Below are 24123 nucleotides of genomic sequence, written 5' to 3' on the forward strand. Positions count from 1 at the left end.
AGTTATCCATCTTCTGGAAATCAACACTTTTTACTTATACTGCATGAAAATCTTTTATGTATACTTAATTCATTGTACTTCCTTCTCTAAATCATTCAGAAAATATGTCTCTTTGTCTTACAAAAATATTTGGAGCAAAGAAAAGGACATGTGATTTCCTTATGGCCATGTGAACACTCAATGGGGAAAGCTGATAATAGATATAACTCAAGTCTTTATGATTCACAATTAAGTCCTTTATCAAAGTAGGATTGATTGTAATGGTCTAGGGTTTGAAGAGACCTCAAAACCCACCCAGTCCACCTTCGTTATTTGCAGATGAGAAAACTGAGGCCCACAGAAGTTAGGTGACTTGCCCAAGCTTACACACATGTAATGGCACTCGGAATGTCAATATTAGAAAGGACTATGCCTCCTTTGTGTGCTAGGCACTGTAGCCAGAAAGCCAAACAAGAAGTTTCAGTCTTCAAGAAGCTCACATTCTACTGGGTGGGGGTTGAGCAGAGAAAGGAGAGTGATTTGTGATGTCTAATAAGAGGCAGGGTTAGGATTTGAATTCAAGTCTTTCACCTTTTCCATTATATTTTTCACTTAGTCTCTTGGTAGTGTTAGAATTCCTAGAGTGTAATTAAAATGCCACGGGTACCACATTCTCTTCTTCCAGTGGATTGGCTGTCACATCTAACAAAAAGTAATGCTAAAAATATGCTCATGCTTCCCACCACTCCACTTCAAAACTCCCCACAGATGACCAGACTGTATCTAGTCAAAGGAACTGTGACCCAAGCCCTGCTTCTCTTCTTTTCTCTTTACTCCACCCTCCCAGCACCCTTCTACCTTGGCCAAACACCAGAGGAACCACCATCATTTGCCAGTTTTCCCTTGTCTACTCTTTTTTTTTTGTGGGCAATGAGGGTTAAGTGACTTGCCCAGGGTCACACAGCTAGTAAGTGTCAAGTGTCTGAGGTCTGATTTGAACTCAGGTTCTCCTGAGTCCAGGGCCGGTGCTTTATCCACTGTGCCACCTAGCTGCCCTGCCTTGTCTACTCTTTTTTTTTTTTTTTTTTTTTGGTGCGGGGCAATGGGGGTTAAGTGACTTGTCCAGGGTCACACAGCTAGTAAGTGTCAAGTGTCTTGAGGCTGGATTTGAACTCAGGTACTCCTGAATCCAGGGCCGGTGCTTTATCCACTGCGCCACCTAGCCACCCCTTCCTTGTCTACTCTTTATTCCTGTTTCTACTCAGATTCCAAGTGGGGAACAGGGTATGAAGGGCAACAGGACAGTTCATTACTGCTTGGATTGAGTTAGGCATCACCAACTACAAGCCTTCCATTGAGATGGAAGACCTCTAGACCTTACTGTCTGCCCTGCCACTGTAGCCTAAAGTCTTTGTTGCTATCTCCAGATGCCTAGGTACTGGTGCGCCCTAATTGATCTCTAAGCCTTGTTGTCTACTCTGCAGCTAAACTCCTTTGTGGTACTGTCTCACATCAAATGGACTGAGGGTTCAAGGACAGCAAGGACTATCTTTGTTAATTATCATATTATTATTATTATTTTGTATCTCCAGTGTTTTAGTACATATAGTGCTAAGTGCTTGCAATATACTTAGTGCTTAATACATGCTTCCCAATCAATCAGTTGATTCATGGCAGCACACAACATATTTAATATAAGGCTGGAAGAGTTTACTCTTATAAAGAATTTCCTTTTTCTTCACTAGTGAATAAACTTTTTTTTTTTAATTTTATCTTTATTTTTTACTAACCTCTAATTTTTTTTTTTCAGGGCAATGAGGGTTAAGTGACTGGCCCAGAGTCACACAGCTAGTAAGTGTCATGTGTCTGAGGTCGGAATTGAACTCAAGGTCCTCCTGACTCCAGGGCCGGTTCTCTATCCACTGCACCCACCTAGCTGTCCCCGAATAAACATTTTTTAGTGAAACAATTTAAAATTATTTTATAATAAAGGACCTTTCCTTTTTTGTGCTTTCACATGGATTTTATTTACTTTGCAAAATGGAAGGAAGTAGAAAGTTGAAAAAAACTCTAATCAGTTAAATCTAAATGGCAACCAACATTGATACTGTCATTTTCTCTTCTGTTTACCTTGTTAGTGACATCCAGAATACAGTTGGCTTCACATAGTGCCACCACAATGGGGCACATTCCCATCTTTGCAGGCCACGTGCAGCGGAGTATTTCCATGTCTGTCTTGGAAATCAACAAAACATCCCTGACTGATGAGGGTTTTGATCACTTCCATTTGACATCGTCTTACTGCAAGATGAAGAGCTATGTGTCCATCCTAAAAATAGACACCACCAATAATGAAACAATTTTTCAAATCAATATGGATAAAATTTCTCACTAATTTTTTTTCTTCCTTTGGCCCAGTCTCATCAGTGACAGATTCTTATTGGTGTAGAGCTTCATGGGCACGTTTCAAAAATAGTAGGGGCAAATTTAAATCAGGAAGGTTGTGAATATTTGCTGATTAAGCTGCATGTCTGTCTGATTTGCTTAACTTTGGGTTTAGAATGGTGGGTATAAGCAGACTGCATGATATGAATTATACGATGACTTATACACAAAAAGTACTCAGAAAGAAATATACGTCTAAAAGAGGAGGTTGCCCAGTCACATGGTGAGAATGAGAGACTATATAGATGGATGCCCGGATTCCTACACTAGTAGCCTTAAAATAATATAAGAACAATAGGATGGGCTCCAGTGTGTTGGGGATCCTTAAGAAGAGACTCTTGGAAAGATATGCATGAGATCTCCACAGCATGAAAAGCACAGAGGGGTCGTGATCTACACCAGTGAAGAAAATGCTTGAGCAGAAGAGATCCATTGAAGAAACAACAAATGTCAGGGTGCTGGCCTTAGATAACTAGAATATACATTTTTAAAATATCTGCTTCAACATGGCTTAAGGAATATTTGGTACTTAAATAGTACTTTCTAATCAAATATCTTTTGAAAAGTTATAAAATATTAACTCTGCAATCCTCACATTTTGCTACGGGGAAAAGGATGTTAATTTTTTCAGTTAACATCAGGAGAAATTGCTACAGCAATATTAATAGTCTTCTCTAGGCCACGTTGTAGGATGTGTAGCAAAAGGATTTATATAACATGGCTGCTTCTTTGGATTATTGCTTAACCCTTTACAAATCTTGCTATACATAATAGCATTATGTATATGTTACACTATAGAATCTCTCACGTATAGGAGTCTCTGGTATTTTTTTAATGATTATTATAAATGGACCAAGTGAATACTTCATAATATGGCAATAATAAAATTAACCATCTGGCCTGTATCCCACTATATACCCAGTGATAGTGTTTTTATTTTAAGTAAATGTGCACTACAAATAGATTATATTAAAATTTCTGAATTAAAAAAATTCCTTTACCTTAGATTTAATTTTTCTCACTGTATTATCTTTCTATGAAATATAAAATGTCTAACGTAAATGAACTAGGGATAGAATTTAGAATTCAAAACTTTAAATAAAAATGTTTATTATAAAAAACTTAAAAAATAAAGTAAATGAAACACTTATTCTAAAAATGAACAGTATTTTATCATTTTTAAGTTCTAGTGAGGCACAGCACTTTGTTCAATATTCTTCTTCCTATTCTCAAAATTTAAAAAAAAGTGGAAAAGAAAACTAAAAATTCAATTATTTAGGAAATCTTTTTCATGATGAATGTCAAATGTTAAGAATAAAAAAAAAGATGAGTTATTTTTAGCAAAGGTCATAGACATGCTCTTTGGAGCAGAAAAACCTTACTTAGTCTATTTAAAAGAATTACAGCTTCCTGAATTTGAGTGTGTTATTTTAGGAAAAGTAATTTAGGAGTACAAGGAGTTCTGTATCACTCTCATTTGCCACATATAATCTCCCACTAAGTGTGACTCAATCACCCATTACTCACCTTGTCAGTTGCATCAAGGTCGGCCCCATGTTCTGCAAGACATTCCACAATATCATGGTAACCCCTGGCAGAAGCTGTCAAAAGTGGAGTCTCGCCTTCTCTGTTTTTAATGTTCACACTGCAACCGGCCTCACAAAGCGCTTTGGCCACAGAGTAATAGCCGTGCCAGGCAGCACAGTGCAGAGGAGTTTCTTCTTCCTGGACAAATTGATGAAGGTAGTAGGAGAGGAATGAGACAAGGGCAGATGAAACACATGTGATGTGAGAGTTCCTTCCTTGGTGGCAAAGCAAGCTGGGGATGCTTAAAGAGAAGAGCTTGCATTGACTATAACTGGATAGTGCTTGAGTTATTTTGTACTTACTATCTCTGTAAATATTATATCTCCCCTTCCCTGGCCCCAAACACAAGCTCTTTCAACTGTTTTTCATCTTGTTTTTATATCCTCAGAGACTAGCATAGTGCCTTATACAGAGCAGAAGTTTAATAAATGAATGTCACTACAGAATAATACAGCTTGGAAACACCAGTATTAAGAAATACAGTCCTCCCCCCTCTCCCCTGAGAGGTTCCAGATCGTGCACAACTCTCTTTCCCTTACCACTTTTATGTCTTCAAATAGCTAGAACAGCTTTGTGGATTTCTGGACCTCTTGATTCAGCTCTCTCAGCACGTTAGAGGTAGATGACTTGACAGGACCCCCTGCCATCTTTGTCAGCTAAGCTCTGAGCAATGAAAGCTTAGCAGTGAGTGGATTTCTGCTATTTTTCTTGAAAACCAACTCATTTGCTTATAACCCAAGTTTCCTAAAATTTAAAAGAGTTTTTTTTTTTTATTCAGGTGACTATACTTTTAACAGTGTCTAGTCACAAAGTGCTCTGATGTGCACATAGAGTCACCTAAGTCTGAATTACTAGGTAATTTTCTTTGTGCTTTTTGGGAGCCAGTGATTATATACCTCTGAACTATACACATCCAGGAAGGTAACTAGTTGTGGGGCATACAAAAAACTGAGACTTTGATCAACACTAAAAATATTTATTAGAGCGTTTACCCCTTCAGGTGGTCACTATACTCCAGGCTATATAAAAAGGAAGTACATCAGCATGCTGTCTAGCCTTTGGGAGCTTACAATCTAGTACAGGGATCATGAATTGCATAAACATAAAAAGGACTTTTTGGTTGGTCTAATTAAAAAAAACACAAAATAGTAAACAAATCTAGAGTGAGATGGTAATGTCAGCGTTTCAGTTAACAATGACCCACCTTGTCCTGAAAATTTGGATTGGACCCAATACTGCAGAGTAGCTGAACCACATCCACATGGCCATAGCGAGCTGCTACATGAAGGGCTGTTTCTCCAGACTAGAAAAAAAAATCAAAGGTAATGTCCCACAACCTGACATTTTCAGTACCGCTCATCATTTGGGGATCATAACGCGGTTGGCAACTCTTGTACACTCACTCACTCATGAATGTATCAATTTCTACTAGATTCCCTGTGATTGCATCAGTAACCAAGTTTATCTAGACTGTTCTGGGACAGAAATAAAAGGACAGAGTATACCAATCTATGGGTAAGGCCATTCATTGACAAACACTTTTCTTATCCTGTTCTTCCACAATCTCACAAGTGCAATTAATCACAATACCAGAACCATCCCCTTGAATGATAAGCCTTAGAAAATCTGTCTTTATCTTTCCTTAAATACTGGGCCATCAGCTTTTTTTTTTTTTTTTTTTGTGAGGCAATTGGGGTTAAGTGACTTTCCCAGGGTCACACAGCTAGTAAGTGTCAAGTGTCTGAGGCTGAATTTGAACTCAGGTACTCCTGAATCCAGGGCCAGTGCTTTATCCACTGCGCCACCTAGCTGCCCCCTATTTTTTTTAAAGAACACACAAATGTTTTTAGGTCTTTAAAAAAACCTTTTGTTCTTCTTGTTCAGTTTGTTTTTCTCAGTAGCATCTGACTTCATGATCCCATTTAGGATTTTCTTGGCAAAGATTCTGGAGTGGTCTGCCATTTCTTTCTCTAGCTCATTTTACAGATGAGGAAACTAAGGCAGACGGATTTAAGTGACTTGCCCAGGGTCACACTGCTACTAAGTGTCTGAGGCTGGATCTGAACTCAGGAAGATAAGGTTTTTTTTGTTTTTTTGTTTTTGTTTTTTTTTTGCAGGGCAATGAGGGTTAAGTGACTTGCCCAGGGTCACACAGCTAGTTAAGTGTCAAGTGTCTGAGGCTGAATTTGAACTCGGGTACTCCTGAATCCAAGGCCAGTGCTTTATCCACTGCGCCACCTAGCTGCCCCCAGGAAGATGAGTTTTAATTCAGGCTCGCCACTCTATTCAACGTATCACATAGCAGCCCTAAGAAACCTTAGAGAATATTAAATCCAACTCCCTCATTTTACAGACAAGAAAACTTAGGCCCAGAGAAGATAAAGGACTTGCCCAAAGTCACCCAGAAAACATTCAATAGAGCTGGGTATATAGACCAGGTCTCCAGGGTCCTGTAATTCACTACCTGCTTTGCTTCATTTCACCTCACCATATCACACTGGGAATATGTTCTTACTTACTGCTGTCTTCCATCTTGTGCTCTAGTCACATTTGAAGATTTATTTCTATCTTTATAGATTTTAAAATATAAAAATGTATGTATAAGTATAACTTTCAATGATAAAGTCTAGATAGGTAGTACAGTATATTGGGCCTGGGGTCAAAAAGATCCAAATTTAAATCTGGCCTAAGACTTTTCCTAGCTGTGTGATCTTGGGCAAATCACGTCACTTATGTTTGCCTCAGTCTCCTCATCTGTGAAATGGGGATAAAAATAATACCTACCTCCCAGGGTCATTATGAGGATCAAATGAGATTATAATTGTAGAGTGCTTAGCACACAGTAAGTGTAAATGTTAGCTATTATCATTATAATGCATACATTTACAGATATATGCTTTTGCGTGTCTAAATATTTATCTATCACTGGCCATGAAATACCTGACCACTCATGATGGAAACACACCTCGTATCATAGAGCTTAGAGATCTGGACATCCATTTCAGCTTTGCCATTAATTAACTGTGGTACTAGAACAAGTTACTTAACTGCTTAATTCAGTTTCCTAATCTATAAAAAATGAAAAGAATGTTGACTCTATCTTCTTCATAGCAATATTATGAAGAATAAATAAAATCACACACAGAATTTAAACATTCTAAGTATTATCACCATGAAGTGCTAGATTTAGAGTCAAAAACACCTGGGCTTAAAACTTCCTCTGATGCTTCCTAACTGTGTGTGCACAAGTCATGTAACTACCCAGCTTCAGGACACCCTCTAAAACTCTTAGTTACACACTGTGTGATCTGTGATGGATTATAGAATGCCCATGCTGAAAAAAAAAAATCACGGGTCCTTAATGTCTTTCCTTATCTATGGAAAATGTTAGGAATCTCCTTAAATCAATGATTTATTACCTGCCAAAGAGCTTGGTGTATATGTATCATTTCACTAGTTCTCCTAGGAAGAAATTCAATATTTTCAACTACTTCATACAACTGAGAAAAAGGAGGAAGTGAGTTTTGAAAATACTTAGCCCATGGCAAGCAGTGAGTCAATGAGAAAACACAGAATGGAGCCCAATTCGCTTAGTTCAGAACTAGCCCAGTGTTCTGCCCACTAGAACACTGCCATGTTTTGGGTTTTTTTCCCCCCAAGCTGAGGAAGAACTATTCACCATCTGTATAACATAGCCACTTGGCAGATTTAACCAAGTCAGCTGGTTTCAATATTATTGCAAACTATCAGCCCCAAATAACATTCCATTTAAATTCTTTGCAAGGAGATTTTGGTCCTTACCATTTGTCCTTTGAGTCATTTTTCACACAATAATAAGCAAAGTCCACATATACACCTTTTCATCATATCCTTTAGTTACACTTCAGCAGATTATTACCCTTACCTTATCTTTAACATCCAAAGGACATTTGTTCTCATTAAGAAATTTCAAGGTCTCTACATGACCGTGTCGAGAAGCCCAGTAGATTGCATTAGATCCAGCCTGTCCAGACATAATATACAAAGTCACTCCCACATAGCTGATGGCCTCTCTTCCTATACAAACTCATTCTATGGATGCACAGTCACTTTCAAACATATCAGGAAATAACCAAGTCAGACATTCCAGGTAGACTCACATTAAACTTTGGCAAAAAAAGGCCCCTCAAAACCAAAAACCATGCTATTTTGTTGGCGATACATTTCTAGCTTAATAAACTAAGGCCAAATTTCTTAAGAAGTCCTTTTCAAAGAACTATGTATGACAATAAATAACACATCTCAACAATTAATGGATAATCTTTGATAGAAGAAGGGGAATAAGCAAAAACACCCAGTTATTCTAAAACGGTACAGAAAGTGATTACTTGAACAACGTCACAGTTATCAGGAGCAAATCAACAGCATCGGCATTACTACCCTGAGATCCTTCTCACAGTAAGTGTTTTTGTTGAAACACAATTTCAAAGACTATCCTATTTACTGCTCTTCCACTGTTGCCCTAAAAACATGCTGGCAAATTTAATTTTTGGTAATGTGAAATAAATAATGGAAACTTTCCCAAGCGTGATATTTAACATTGTCCAAGCAATATTATGAGTGAGAAATAAAATCTGGCAGTGTACAAAGAAAAAAAACCAAGCAGCATAGCACCGAAGAGAGAGACTTTGGGTTTTACAGACTCGATTTTGATCATGAGATCACAGGTTTACAGATATCTGGAACGGGGCTTACAAGCCATCAAGTCTCTCCTCCCTCATTTTACAGATGAGGAAACTGAGGCCCAGAGAGGTTATATGACATACCTGAAGCAGGATGCTAACTCAGTACTCCCACTGCACTACATCTGATACTTGCTATCAGTATAGCCGAACCTCAGGTTCCTCATAAGTAAAATGGTGGTAATAAGTGCTTGTACATCCTCCTCAACAGTAATTTTGTGGGGAAGGCACTTTGTAAGCTTTGAAGAACACTGTTATTACTGAACATAGTCCAGACACAGGACATCTAATTTCACCTATGGGTAGGTTATTACTGAATATTTAAGTAATATATTTTGATTGATGAAAATCTGAAAAATCAACTAGGTACAGCTGTGCATTTCCCTATTATTTTTTAAATGATGTGGCACTAGGACTTGAAAACATCCCACCCTCCTGACCATTCATTTGAAATGAAACAGGGATCACCTTATCCTGGACATCTATTCTTGCCCCTCTCTTAATGAGTAATTGCAGCATCTGAATATTCCCACAGCCAGCAGCAATCAGTAACGGAGGTGTCCCATGCTGAGAATAAACAAGAGGAATACGATTTTCAAATACTTGAGGTTTGGAAAGAAAGAGAACAAGCTTGTTAATATCAGTGTTAATATCAGTGTCAGAACTGTCCCTGTCAGCCTTTTTCCTCTACAATCAATGGCAATGTAGTTCTGCTTCATAACAGAAGTGGAAGATGGTCAAAATGGCTACATGTCTTTCCCTGACCCAGATTCCTTTTTTAGTTTCCTGATTTAAAGTGACATTTTCATTTGCAAGAATGAGTGACTTTCAAATTTTACAGGCAGAAGAAGCACCATCGTCTGACTCTCATGTGCCAAAAGAGTCTATACTTCTAATTCAAATCAATTTTTAAATTCAAGTGACTTTGCCCTGTGGTCTGAGGGTTTCCAACTAGCAGGGTATCAAGGAAATCAGCTGTAAACCTTTCGCCTCAAGCTTTTCAGGCATATCCTACTTTTGATTCAATGGCCTCTTGCTACACAAGATGACATATACGTCAGATCATCCTAGGAGAATCATGTCAGACCTTGTTAGGCTGATTCACATCATAGTTAGTCAAAGAGCCCAGAAGGTGCTGAAGTCCAGGAACATTGTCATCATTGATGGCATGAATGACTGCTTTCATCACAAAGGAATCTTCTTCATCCTTGAAGGAAACAGATAAGGAAAAAGAAGAATAAATTGGTGCTCTCTTTCTTCTCCCTCTCTCTGTTTCTATGTATGTATAGATAAATATATGTGTGTGTATATCTATATCTATATGTATATATGTATATATATATATATATTTAAATCAATGAAGAGATAAGGGCTTTCATAAGAAAGGTATACAGGGGCAGCTAGGTGGCACAGTAGATAGAGCACCCGCCCTGGAGTCAGGAGGACCTGAGTTCAAATTTGGCCTCAGACACTTAACACTTACTAGCTGTGTGACCCTGGGCAAGCCACTTAACCCCAATTGCCTCACCCCCCAAAATAAATAAATAAATAATAAAAATAAAATTAAAATAAAAAAATAAAAGAAAGGTATAGAATTCAAATTCCCAGAATACCACAGGAATGAAGGGAAGCAAAGCTACTAATTTGCTTCCTTTAAAAACAAAGTTTATTGATCTCTTTTGTTTTCACATGATTTTCACTTCTTAATATATCCTTTTCTGCGTCACCTCCCCATGGAGCTATCAAATAAGAATATCAAATAACAAGAAAAAAAGAAAGGAAAAAAAGCATTTCAGCAAAATTGACCAAAAAAGCAATTGAATCTGACAATATATGAAATGTTCCACACCCGTAGTCTTCTAGTTCTGCAAAGAAGGAAGGAGATACATTTTCTCAGCTCTTCTTTGGGACCAAGCTTGATTATGCAATTATATAACAATCAATTTCTTTATTAAAATTTATGTTGAGATAGTAATTAGGTATCTTGTTTTCCTGGTTCTATTTCCTTCATCTTGTATCAGTTCAAACCAGTCTTCCCATGTATCTCTGTATTCCTCATATTTACTGTTTTCCACAGTGCAGATATAGTCTATTACTTGTTTAGCAATTTTCCAGTCAGTGGGCATATATTCTGCTTCTTGTTCTTTGTTATGATAGAAAGTGCTGTTAGTTCCTTTAGGGTGGGGACAGTTTTTTTTGTCTCTCTTGCTATCCCTGGTGTTTAGCATAGTGCCTGGAACATAGTAGAAGTTTAATAAATTCTGGTTCACTGAGTGATGTGTAAGACACCTTTCTTTCTTTTACCTTTTTTGGGATATATAAGTATATATACTTAAGAGTGGGATTTCTGGGTGAGAGTATGGAAAGCTAGTTTAATCTACTGTACACTGATTACTAACATCCACATAAATTATGACTTATATGAACTGCTAGAAAGCAAACACATTTAACATTTAGTAATTTATAAGATCAACTACAATTATTTCTGCTTATAACAGGAACATGTTAATATACCAGTCTCAGCTACCATAATGATAAATACAGTAGGAACCTTAGAGGTGCAGCCTGGTACTATAGAGAGAGAGCCATAGCAGTCTAGCTATGGATTCAAACTAGTAAGTCACTTAACTTTTCTGGCCTCATTTCTCACCTGTGAAATGAGGGAAGCAACTAGACAGCATGTAAGGTTTCTTAGAGCACAACTTTTATGATTTTATAACAACTTATCTTTATGAGTAAGTAAAGGGCAAAGCAAAAGATCACGTACTTGAAAATGTTTTCCTAATTAGCTATTTTTCAACTAATAATGATGATGATAGCTAGCATTTACATACACTTTAAAGACTTGAAAAGGACTTTATGCATACTATCTCACTTGAAATGAATTTGTGCTATCTCCAGAACATTTTCATGTCAGGCTATGCTAATAAAGAGATGTGTTAAAAAGACTGCTAGAAAATTAAATTTTAAAAAACAAGCAAAACAAAACTATAGGGGGCAGCTAGGTGGCGCAGTGGATAAAACACTGGCCTTGGATTCAGGAGGACCTGAGTTCAAATCTTACCTCAGACACTTGACACTAGCTGCATGACCCTGGGCAAGTCACTTAACCCTCATTGCCCTGCCAAAACAAAAATACAAAAAACAAAAAACAAAAAAACCCCCCAACTATGCTTAAACTTTTGGATTTATAGATGTGTGACTTTGTTTTCCTAATGTATAAACACTAAAAAAAGAGTACACTTATACAGATTTAATCTTAGGGGTTATTGGTTTTGTTTTTTTTTTTTTTTTGGCAAAATGCCAAAAACATTTTTTCTCCTTTTTGATTTCTCTGGTTTAAATGTAGGCTCTAATAATATAGTTATTTATTTTATTACAAGAATAAAATCTGAATGAAACAAGCTCTTCATTACAATACACACTTTTAAATATGCCACCATTTCTGTTTTTATATTTCCATCAAAAGTGGCTCACAGAAAATATCTGTATTTGAGAAATGCAAGAATTGGGGAGAAAAAGGAAGAGAAAAAAAGAGAGAAGACAGAAAGGGAAAGAAAATGGGGGATAAAAAGAAAAGAGGAGGAAATGAAACTTTAGAGAATCTCCTTGTAACTAACATAATAGGAAATAAATCTCTGAATGGAAAACAGTCTTATTTGACACATAACACGCTTGTTCTATATTCTGCCTTAGTTAACATTAACCCTGTCAATAATCTAAAAATTCTAGCTATTATTTATTTTAACCTATGAAATTTTTCTTATCTTAGACAACTAGTTCTCACTCTTTTTTCTTCCCCTCTCCCCATTCATCCTGTCACTTGCTGTTGTGAATCCCTTTTCTTTAATTTTCTATTTCTTCTTATTCTATCCTTTATGTTCAACACCTTGGGTTAGTTAAGCTTAAGGGTCAGAGGGAAATCTAATGTCAAAATAGAAGCCATGGATAGGATTCCTGGATGCTATTCAGGAATCATGAAAATATTAGGTTGCCAGAGGCAGGACAGTTCCCATAGAAAGTCTGTATCTGTAGGATTCCAGTCCCTCCAACTTTAACAAAAAGCCCTGTTGTTTGACTGTCAGGGGAAAGGCTCATCTAACTCAGATGTTTAGCGTCTTATCAGGAGGGTTAATCTGAGATTAGCTTTCAATTTAGATTGGGGGAAAAATCCGTATTCACTCTAAATGGCCTTTGGGCAGTGAGTACATTGTTAATAAATCAAATGTAGCTTTGGCAATAAAGCTTAGGTAATAAAGCTTCATAATTCCTCTTAGGGCATAACAGCAGCTACTCTTACATTTCCTTGCTCCCCTGGGGTGGGTTTCTCTTTCTCTAATACTGCTTATGATCTGAGATTCCATATTATCAATGGAAGCAGATAGCTCTCATTTTTGCAGCTGTAAATGGCCAGGAAACACAAGGCCCTTTTAGAATGGACCAATTCCTCCCTTTAACTGCTTTATTCAAAAGGAGGGATGGGGAAGAGGGGGCAACATCAACCTTAACAAAGAAGAAAAGGCAGACGACTATATTCCATCAGTCTCCTCACAAGAAGAGCTAAAACAGCAATATAGTGCTATGTTATTCAGGTTCTAAACTATTTCAGGCTACAGAGGAAAGGTATAGCTTAAATCTCATACACAAATTAAGAAGAGACCACAACCAAGTCAACATGCCACCTTACCAGGGTATCATCGCTTCTGGCGACGCTCATGTTACTCCTAGACAAGAAGGACCTGGATAATCTTTGGCACAGTGATATCAATCGAACAGATTGCTTGGGAGAGACAGAGAAAGAGAGAGAAAGACAATTTTAGGTAACAATGCTCAGATTCATGCAAATTATAAGCACTCTGAGATAGCTTTCTCCAATGACAATTTATAAATTGCTGACTGCAAATGAATGCTCTGCTGACATGGGAGAGTATGTGAAGCATGATTAGATGGAATGAATGCTATCAGTCTATTAAGTGAATAGTTTTCCATTTCCTTAGGAAGCAATCCTAGAGGGCATTTAAAACATACAAATCTGTTGCAAAAAAAAAAGGGTTCTCTTTTCCTTGGCATTTCATTCCAATATAGGCTTGGAACCCCATTTCCCTCTCAGTTCACATTTTAAAATTTCTTCTTATGAATGCTATCTGTACCTTAATTCAGGCTTTAGAGTTCTCCCTCTCAATAAATCACAGTGTGTTGTTGTTGCTCATTAAAGGTGAAACCACTACATGAGCAATTAATAAATTAGGTGATTATGAAACTTCATTAACGGGCAGAAAACTGTCTATTTACTAACAGAGGAAGGATTCATTGAATCATTGATCCAGAGCTTAAAGGGACTCTTAGAAGTTATAAAGGCCAGCCCCCTAATTTTACAGATGAGGAAAACAAGGTCCAAAGAGATTAAATAACTTGCTGAAGGTCACACAGATAGTAAGTGGCTGGGATTTGAACTCAGATCTCATGGCTATTTCCTTTGTAGCTCACTGCCTCCTGGTGAAGAACTGTTTGGTTTGTAGAAAAATTTTAGCATTTGGCAAAGACAGAAGTAACATGGTAAAGGTTTATGTGTCCAAAGCATTTGGATATTCTTAGTAAATTCTGAACCTTGACAGGAGGACCAATGCAAAATGAGGCTGAGATTCACTGAGGTGGGTGGAAGTCATATCATCTAGAAATGTACGTCTCTTTGATTCCATTTGGTACCTTTAACCATCTCTTAAGCATGGATTTCTTATGGGGATGCAAAAATGAGGCACCTTTCAAGCTCAATGGAAAGAGGTCTGGATTTGGAAGAGAAGAGTGTACGTTTGAATTCCAGTTTTGCTAACCACTACCTGGGAGAGGCTACAAAGAGTCTATATCTGTAAAATGGGGATTGGGCTAGATTACCGTTGACATTCCTCTCAATTCTAAAGCTTTTATTCTATGATCCTAGCATGGAATTGGGGCCATTATCGTTAACTTTTTACTTGACTTCGTTTTTTTGTTTTTTGTTTTTTAGTGAGGCAATTGGGGTTAAGTGACTTGCCCAGGGTCACACAGCTAGTAAGTGTTAAGTGTCTGCGCCACCTAGCTGCCCCAAGATTTATTGACATTTTTTTGTTTGTTTGTTTTTGCAGGGCAATGAGGGTTAAGTGACTTGCCCAGGGTCACACAGCTAGTAAGTGTCAAGTGTCTGAGGCCGAATTTGAACTCAGGTTCTCCTGAATCCAGGGCCAGTGCTTTATCCACTGTGCCACCTAGCTGCCCTCTAACTTTTTACTTGATTTCGGATGCCACTTGATATATTATGAAACTGAAGGCTGACTTAGGACTTTTATTCTCTTTTGAGTTTTTAGGAAAACAATTGTGCCCCAAATTACCCCTTAAAGGGAAGAGCAAATTGAAGAGGTAAGTGGGTAGAAGGAACAAGAGAGGCTAAACGTCTTTGATAGTGTCGAATTTATTGAATACTTCCTTCCAAGAGCAAGGGAAATATTAATTTCAAAACAAAAGGAACACTTTTTTTTTAAGGAACACTTTTATTTCATCATTCAAACATTCTTCATGTAAATGTTATGCTGCTTAAAATAATGCATGAATTTAAATGGACAAATCTTTATCTGGTTTTGGAAACAATATTTTATTATTAATTTTGAGTTTGTTTAAAATATATAATTTCAATTATTATAATTATCAGTGAAATATTCCATTTAGAAGTAGGAGATTAAATATGACTGGAACATTTAAAAAATCTTTGTAAAATAGAGGGAAACAGCAAGGCATTAAACAGTAAGAAACAATCAGATAATTTCATTTTACATGCTGTCAACATAAAACAAAACAGAATTTCAGAGTGAAAATAAAAATAATACTACTTTATGCGATATACTTACCTTCCATTTTTTTCGGGCGGCAAACTTTTTGAATTTTTCCATGTTTACTGCAGATGCTTTCCTACTAAGTGCTTGTTGACTATCTTTAGGCTAAACAGAGTAAAAAACCAGAAAATTTAAAAGAATTCCTCCTATATTACTTTATTGTAATTAAGCTTCTCTGTATTCTCATCTTATTCACTATATACACTCAGCTTATTAAAACAGTTAAGAATGGTTTGGGGGTGATGTACAGGGAACCTGGAAGTTATTTACAAAAGCTTGTCACAATTTATTATATGGAAACAGTCACTCTAATAGGGGGAAAGAAAATGCAGAGTTAGTTGAATCCCAATCTAAAATTTAGGAGGTGTATGTAACAAGTGGAAAAATTCACTGTAAAGGAAGCTTTGTGATTATATGATTTTAGCAAGGGGAAAATGTTACTGGATATTTCGATGCACCAAATATTTGTGCAATATTTTTTCATTACATAGAATCATGTAATTTGATGTTTTAAGGTGCCTTAGAGACAAGCTATGTAAACCTTCTATGCAGTATTTAAATCTTCTGCATCTCTAAAAGATGGTTACCCAGGCGCTCTTTTTTTATGTAGAATTTTAATGTAGATAAATCAATTTCAATAACAAGAAGAAGAAAAGAGCTAAAAAAAAATCCCTTATTCAGCAAACATGACCTACTTGACACTTGGCAACCAAGACCAATTCTGGTGTATGTGTGTGTGTGTGTGTGTGTGTGTGTGTGTGTGTGCACATAAACACAAATACAGGCATTTGAAAATCTTAAGGAAAAGTATGGTGAAAAAATTTAAATATGTAATAATACTAACAATATTAACTTAGGCTCTCTTTTAATATCTTTTGTGACATAAAGATTGGTATCTTCATGAACAATCTATTCTCTAGTTATGGCAACTCCAACTGTTGGATCAATTTTCACTAAATCAAAATCCACCTCCAGTATCTTCCCCTGATTAATCAGTTATGCCCTATGCTATGTGAAAAACCTTCAGATATATGAAGACAAATTTTTCCATATTCTCCTTCATTCATATTAACATTTTCTTTTTCTAGGTTAATTAAACACTTAATTCCTTCAACCATTCCTCTGTAACAAAGGCTTTTCACCTTTTTGATTGCTTTCATCTGAAATTTGTAATATGGATTTGGAGAAATGGATATATTACTTCAAATGTGATCTCATATGATATGTAACAGAAAAGTATTTACTTGATGTTTTCTATATGCGTTTAAAGATTTTAAAATCTAAAAAGATTTAAATATGATATCATATATCACTTACCTTAATCCAAGGATGTTGCAAACTATCTTGGATTGTCATTCTTTTCCTTTTGGGGGAGGAGAAAAAATATTTTAACTATAGTGGTGGCAAGCATTAAGCTGTCTCATTACGGATATATTATACCATATTGTTGTTGTTCAGTTGTGTCTGATTCTTAGTGACTCCACATTTGGGGTTTTCTTGGCAAAGATACTGGAGTGGCTTGCCATTTCCTTCTCCAGCTCACTTTACAGATGAGGAAATGGAGGCAAGCAAGGTTAAGTGACTTGCCTAGGGTCACATACAAATGTCTGAGGCCAGATCTATCTATCTATCTATCTATCTATCTATCTATCTATCTATCTATCTATCTATCTATCTATCTATCTATCTATCTGTCTGTCTGTCTGTCTGTCTGTCTGTCTGTCTGTCTGTCTGTCTGTCTGTCTGTCTGTCTATCTGCAGGGCAATGAAGGTTAAGTGACTTGCCCAGGGTCACACAGCTAAGTAAGTGTCAAGTGTCTGAGGTCAAATTTGAACTCAGGTCTTCCTGACTCCAGGTCTGGCACTCTATCCACTGCTCCACCCAAGCTGCCTGACAAACCAGATACAGGAACTCTAAAGTAGTGCCTATGTGGGGATGGTAGCCTTTATAGAAAAAGGCTGAAAGCTACCCCTGCATCTTTGCAAATCATTTAACAAGCCAGGATAAAATGGCTTTTACCTGTAGAGGACATTGCATTTTCTGAACCTTTTTCATATAGTATATTTTCCCTTTGCCAACAAAGAAGCAACTAGTATCCTACAAGCTCAAGCTTACACTCATGCCCACAATGACTAGCTTACATACATTCACATACAGGCAGGGACAACAGACACTTACTTTGGGTCCTTAACTAGAAGTCTTCTTATGAAGTCTTTGGCTAGAGCACTGGTATTACTGAAGAATTCTTCCTCAAATTCATAGTTCACAGCAGATACATTTGCCAAAGTTTCCTGCTTTGTATCACCAAGGAATGGTGAGGCACCACTGAGACTGTAAAAATAAAAATGGAACACTGGACATTTATAATTACTCCTTGTATACCAAGATGTTTCTCTATTATCTGATAAGGGAAGAGGAGAAAAGGTTTATTTCTTGGTATGTATAGACATACCATTTTAGAACACAGTTACCTTTTATAGGATAGTTGATTATAACTGGCAAAAGCTTTGACTTAATTCAAAAGATTCATCAAAAATTCAATTTGGAACAATCTAGTCACCTAAAACCTCCTTTTAAAAATGCTCTCAGCCGTGGTCAACAGCAAAGCTTTCATCCACTCTGATGTTACAGTTTGAGGATAACATTTAGAATCAGAAATAAGAATTTAATTTACAAAAGGTAAACATGTCCTATATTGTAACAGAGTATAAGTGTGATTCTGTTCCATTTGAGTAGGATGGCCAAACTCAGATGAAGAAAATTTGAAGCTCACTAAATATATATGTTTTCAAAGAACAATATTTGCCTATATTTTGTGAACTTGGGTACTTACAGAATATAGGTTATTACACCAATGCTCCTAGGAAGGAAAAAAAAAATATGTATACATCAGAAGGGTAGTGAAACAGACCAGAAAGTAAATAGAATCATGGAAAGGTTACTTACCACATATCTGCCTCAAGACCAAGAGGTTCATAGTTTACTATTTCAGGAGCTAAGAAAAAACAAACATATGTTAAGTTCTGGAAATAAATAACCCAGTAGTTGCTACTATTATGTAAGTTTGAAACAAACAGTTAAAAATTATTCTCTTAAAATCAGAGAAGTATGAGAAATGTTGCCATGGAAAAATGGTTACTCTTCTACTATAATCTAATGCCTACAGGAACATCACACTCACCAACAAACTCTGGGGTCCCAAAGATATTTTTAAATTCATTTCCAAAGTCAATTTTGTGTGCCAAGCCAAAGTCAATTATCTTGATCCGAGGTTTTGGGACATTCCTATCCAGAAGCATTATGTTTTCAGGCTTTTGAAAAGAAAAATTAAAAGCTATCATATATTATTCTGAGGAAATAGCTACAAAATATTTCTTACCCTCTCCCAAAATAACCGAGGTCTTTGAGTGTTGGGATCATGTCTTATATTCCATCATATTCCTCACAGTGTCTTGTAGAGAGCAAGGTCTATTGTAATTGGCTGGTTAAGTGAGAAGTCTAATCCAGCTTATCATGTCGTTCTAGGTGCTACCACATCCCTCAGTTCTGTGTGTATCTCCAGTTGGGATGGGCATGTATATGTTTGGAAGGAATTCCCGTGGCATCTAAAAGTAACTATGTGCTAAGGAGATGGAACTGTGACTTTCAGTCTCTATCCAAGGAACTGTTAGTAGTTCACAGGCAAATTGAAAGTACTTCCTCATTTAATTTAATATGTATTGTGTACCTACTATGTGAAAGCACCTATCCTAGACTAACACAAAGATGCATAAGACATAATTGCTGCTTTCTGTGAGGTCACAACCCTTTCCATAAAAAAGTGAGACTGCTATACTGTGTATTTCAAAAATATTTTTTTATTTCATTTGGTGATTCCATTTATTAAGTTCTTAAGGGAAATCTATTTCACCCATGTCTTTCCTTGAACTGTCAGTTTAAAAAAATTCCAATAAAAGCATTTTTTTGAAAAAGAACTTTATATACCATGCTTTTTATTTATAGCAACATACCTTTAGATCAAAGTGAGCAATGTGCTGGGAATGGAGGTAGTAAACACCATTAAGAATTTGTTTGAGAAATTCAGTAGCTTCTTCTTCAGTCAAAGATTCTTTTTCAGCTAAAAAGTCAAAGAGTTCTCCACCTGCAACACTGTGAGAAAGGAAACAGTTATTGATGTATATTCTGGAATGACACTAATTTATCTTCTGCTTAGCTTCTTTTGCAGATATATGACAGAATATATGAGAGCTCAAATTCCAATCTTGAAAAAAAAATTAAGAACTGCTAAAGCCAATAGGGGGCAATATAAGCAGCTGGGTGGTATGGTAGATAGAGCACTTGGTCTGGGCTCAGACACTTATTAGCTATGTGACCCTGGACGCCTCAGTTTCCTCAGCTGTAAAAGGAAATGGCAAATTACTCCAGTGTCTTTGCCAAGAAAACTCCAAAGGGGTCATGAAGAGTTGGACGTGATTGAAAAATGCCTTAATAACAAAGCTAATATGCAAGAAGTCATAAGTACTTTTAGATTTGAATTTTACATCATTGATCACATTATGATTGAGAACATTTTGGAGGCAGTTGTGTTAATGTGGAACTCTCTTTCCTAGAATGGAAAGATTAAATTATTTTTTAAAAAACAATTTTGATTTTTAAAAGTCACGTTAAATACATTGATATGAAATAGAAACTAACTTTGTTGCATGATTTATGGTATATCTCCCTTTCCAGAATTTAAGATGATGATCTGAAAATATGTATAACAGGGAACTCTTTAAATGAGGGAAATCAACTAATCAATATTTTTATATAATCTTTGTGGTTTAACTACATTGAGAAATGAAGCCACAACTTAACTGTAGCTGAGACAAGGTCCATATTATGCAAATTGTCTTTTATTGGGGAAGACAAATATTGACGGTATGTGTGTATAGTAATCTCTGTCTGCACATGGTATAGATATTGATGTTTGTTAACTTAAAAGGGGCAAAAATATCAGTTTTCCTAAAAGCAAATTCCAGATTTTGAGATTTCTCCCTTATATGCCACACAATAGTGATTGTATAATATATGTGAATATTTATATACATGTGTATATATACATATATACATACACATAATACATATATACATACATAAATATATGTGTAGATAGATCGTTTTGATTATATCTTTCTTCCTGAAAAGTTTCCTTTGATATGTAAAGATGCCCAAACATGAAAGTGAAATGACTTCCTATCACTGGAAACCTCTTCCACTCTATCAGCTACTCTAAAAATTGATATGAAGTCTGAGGCCAGTAAGCCCAGCACCACTGGAGAAGAGGACATTCAGCTATATCAGAGGCTAAAATGCCTTAATCTGTCTGCCCTCACTCAATGGCCTTTCTCAAAATCCAAAATAAAGTCCTTTTTTTTTTTTTTTTAAAGAAACCTTTCCTGCTACCCTTTAATGCTACCCTCCCCCCACCATGATTATCTCCAATTCATCCTATGTCTTGTTTGAACATAAACTGTTTGCATGTTGTTTTCCCCCATTAAACTGTGAACTTCATGAAAGCAGGGATTTTTTTTTTCGGTCTTTCTCTGTATCGCCAGCAGGTAGCACAGTGCCAAGCATAGAGGAGGACCTTAAGAAATGCTTCCTTTTGCTGTTGCTATTTCTGCTGCACCTTTGACCTAATAGTAAATATGCTAAGTCTGGGGCCATGTCCAGTGGTGCTGATAGCATATCTTGCCACTGGACCCAGATGACTCTGGAGGAGAGAGTGAGGTTGGTGACTTTGCACAGCCCTCCCTCACTTAAATCCAACTCACTGCAAGTCATGACATCTGTCATGGTCCTCTTTGAGAACAAAGAACAAACAATAACAACAACAACAACAACAAATAATATGCTAAGGAGAGAAGCTCCGACTCAGACAGGATTTGAATACCACCAGGTGTCTGAGAATAGTGGGAGACTAGTGACACCAACACTTGGGACAGGAGTTGAGTGAAATCAGAACTGCCTGTATGTGAATCTCTACTAAAGTCTAACTCTAATCTCTAATGCCTCATCATGACACAGAAGGAACATTAAGCTCTTAAATGCTATGGAACTATGGTAAAAGGGCTCAAGCTATGACAAACCTTTAATACTGCAGGGATTTGTGATCTTACCAATGTGGATATTCCCTCCAGGGATGTGTATTGCAATAGATCCTTCCTGTCCATCCTTTCATCCCTCTCCTCTCAGAAACTTGCCATTTTCATGTTTTCTTCGCAGGGATATCTAAGGTGTATGAGGGCTATCCATTTTATTGGCCCATATTTTTTTTTTCTGGTCATATAGTCTTCTGATAACATCTTTCACACCACTCCTCCCATGTAATTCTTTATTTGAAATGTGTTGCTGCCTACCAAACTGAAAAAGACATAGGCCTAGCAACAAATTATTTGTCTGTCCTCCAAGGAAAAACCTAGTTAAGTGTGGTGAGGTTAAGCATCAGAAGTTTGGCAAACCAAAGGATGAATTTTAATTTTTGTGACTGCAATTAACTGTCTAGTTAATTAGTGTGGAAAAGGATTATGAACCATATAAGTGGATGGAATGATCTCAACTGATAAAGTCAAGGATCCTTGAATCATTTGTAGGTCACACTTGAGATTTAATGCAGTAAGGAAGCTTGGAAAGTAGATATTCCAAACCCATCATTTGCAGATGAGGCAAATGAGAACCAGCAGGTGGGTGAAGGAGAAATTGGGAGATTAGGGAGTTAGAGGGAGCATCAATCCATGTAAATATTGAAGACTCCTAGTTTAAGGATAAGATGATGAGCCTCCTGGAGAAAGGAGGGAGAATGACCTGGGGTCTAGTATACATTAGCCACCATGGCCTGCATTGGGTCTGAATTTTGATTGAATGGATGCACAGGAGGTGATGTTAATGAGTAATAATATAGGGAGAATATGGATATGGCAGCAATGGGTGAGGAGTATTCTAATTCCCCTTCCAAGACCAGTATATTAGGGCTTGTGAGAATAGGTACCACCATTATTAGGGAGTATGTTGGGAAGGCATTGTATTTGGGGAAGCCAGGTCTCAGAGAGGGCTAATAGACAGAAGGAGGGAAAGAGAAAAAGATTCAAGATGAAAAGAAATTTGTTCATTATGGAACAAGGATACTAGGGGCCATAGTGAAAAGGTTGAAGAGAATGAGGATGAGAGAATGGGAGGTAGGGGTTAGGGATAATTTGTTCCTATACAGTCAGTGATCAATAGAGGGATAGCAAAGGAAACAGGAGGCAGGAAAGTGTTAATCCTAAGGATCCTAGTGGGTACAGGAAAATACTATACCTCAGTCATGTATAGGGGATCTCACCATTATCCACAAGTGTTCTACTTCTTTAAGTAAAAACCTACTTTCATCGATTAGACCATAACCTATCATTCCATCTCTTCATAAGTCTAACTCCCCCTAAACCTATTTCTCACCTTCATTGAGACCTCCAGTTCCTCAGTAGTTTTTCAGACCATTAGCCAGACTCTGGCTTCATTTCCTCCCTTTTCATTCTCCACCCTAATATTTGACATCTTAAGTCTAAGTTGTCTTCTGCTCAGGAATCCCCTCACCCTTTTGTTTTCTCAAGAGCTATTCATCTTTTTTTTTTTTTTTTTTTTTTTTTTTTTTTTTTTTTAGTGAGGCAATTGGGGTTAAGTGACTTGCCCAGGGTCACACAGCTAGTAAGTGTTAAGTGTCTGAGGCCGGATTTGAACTCAGGTCCTCCTGAATCCAGGACCGGTGCTCTATCCACTGTGCCACCTAGCTGCCCCTATTCATCTTTTCTTAATCTTATCAGTTCAGAATTACTGGTCTCCTCCACATCTCTTCACCAGTTGCTGACCAGAGCTGGAGAAAGTGATACAACCATTCTGAATAGATGCATTATAAATTCATGCTATCCAATGTCAACTGGGCCCTCACTGCAGAAAGGCAATCCTTTTATTACCTTCTAGTTGATTCCCTATGTCACTCCTTCAGAAGCTATTCCAAACATTTATTCTCTTTCCTCCTTAGCCATTGCATAATTCCTTCTCTCCCCTTCTGCTTAGTGCCTTGCTCCTTACTTAGAAAACTGAAGTCATTTGTCATGAACTCCCTTCTTTCACTATTTTCTTCCACTCAGAAGCCAATGGCATCATCTTCTATTCCATACCCTTTTCTCTCTCAGAATCTGAGCATGAGGTAGCCTTTCTCCTTGCCCAGATCCACACTTCTGTTTACTGATTTCTTTTCTACTGTCTTCAAACATGAACATCTCTTCCATCCTTAAAGACAAACACACATCCTCTCAAGCTGTCATTCAATATCTCACCTCTTTTTGTCAGCCAAACTCTTAGAAAAAGCTATCTCTATCTTTGCTTTATCTCCTGACAACTGATTGCAATCTGGTTTCTGACCTCATCACTCATTTGAAACTGCATATGACACTACTGACCATTCTTTCCTCCCAAATGTTCTCCCTTCTTTTTTTTATTTTCCTGA

General features: G+C 37.0%; 1 protein-coding gene across 1 annotated transcript in view; it reads right to left on the bottom strand.

Annotated features, from left to right (window-relative positions):
• Positions 1–24123, bottom strand: part of DAPK1 (death associated protein kinase 1) — a 259697-nt gene that overhangs the window by 70408 nt on the left and 165166 nt on the right. The window contains 15 exon segments of the mRNA XM_043964391.1: positions 2110–2163; positions 2165–2308; positions 3952–4149; positions 5216–5314; positions 7916–8014; positions 9201–9299; positions 9820–9939; positions 13420–13512; positions 15611–15700; positions 16913–16958; positions 17775–17927; positions 18430–18456; positions 18543–18591; positions 18778–18907; positions 19607–19745. Of these exon segments, the coding sequence (XP_043820326.1) occupies positions 2110–2163; positions 2165–2308; positions 3952–4149; positions 5216–5314; positions 7916–8014; positions 9201–9299; positions 9820–9939; positions 13420–13512; positions 15611–15700; positions 16913–16958; positions 17775–17927; positions 18430–18456; positions 18543–18591; positions 18778–18907; positions 19607–19745 (1540 nt within the window).

This window comes from Dromiciops gliroides, chromosome 1, assembly GCF_019393635.1.
Source record: "Dromiciops gliroides isolate mDroGli1 chromosome 1, mDroGli1.pri, whole genome shotgun sequence".
Classification (NCBI taxonomy): domain Eukaryota; kingdom Metazoa; phylum Chordata; class Mammalia; order Microbiotheria; family Microbiotheriidae; genus Dromiciops; species Dromiciops gliroides.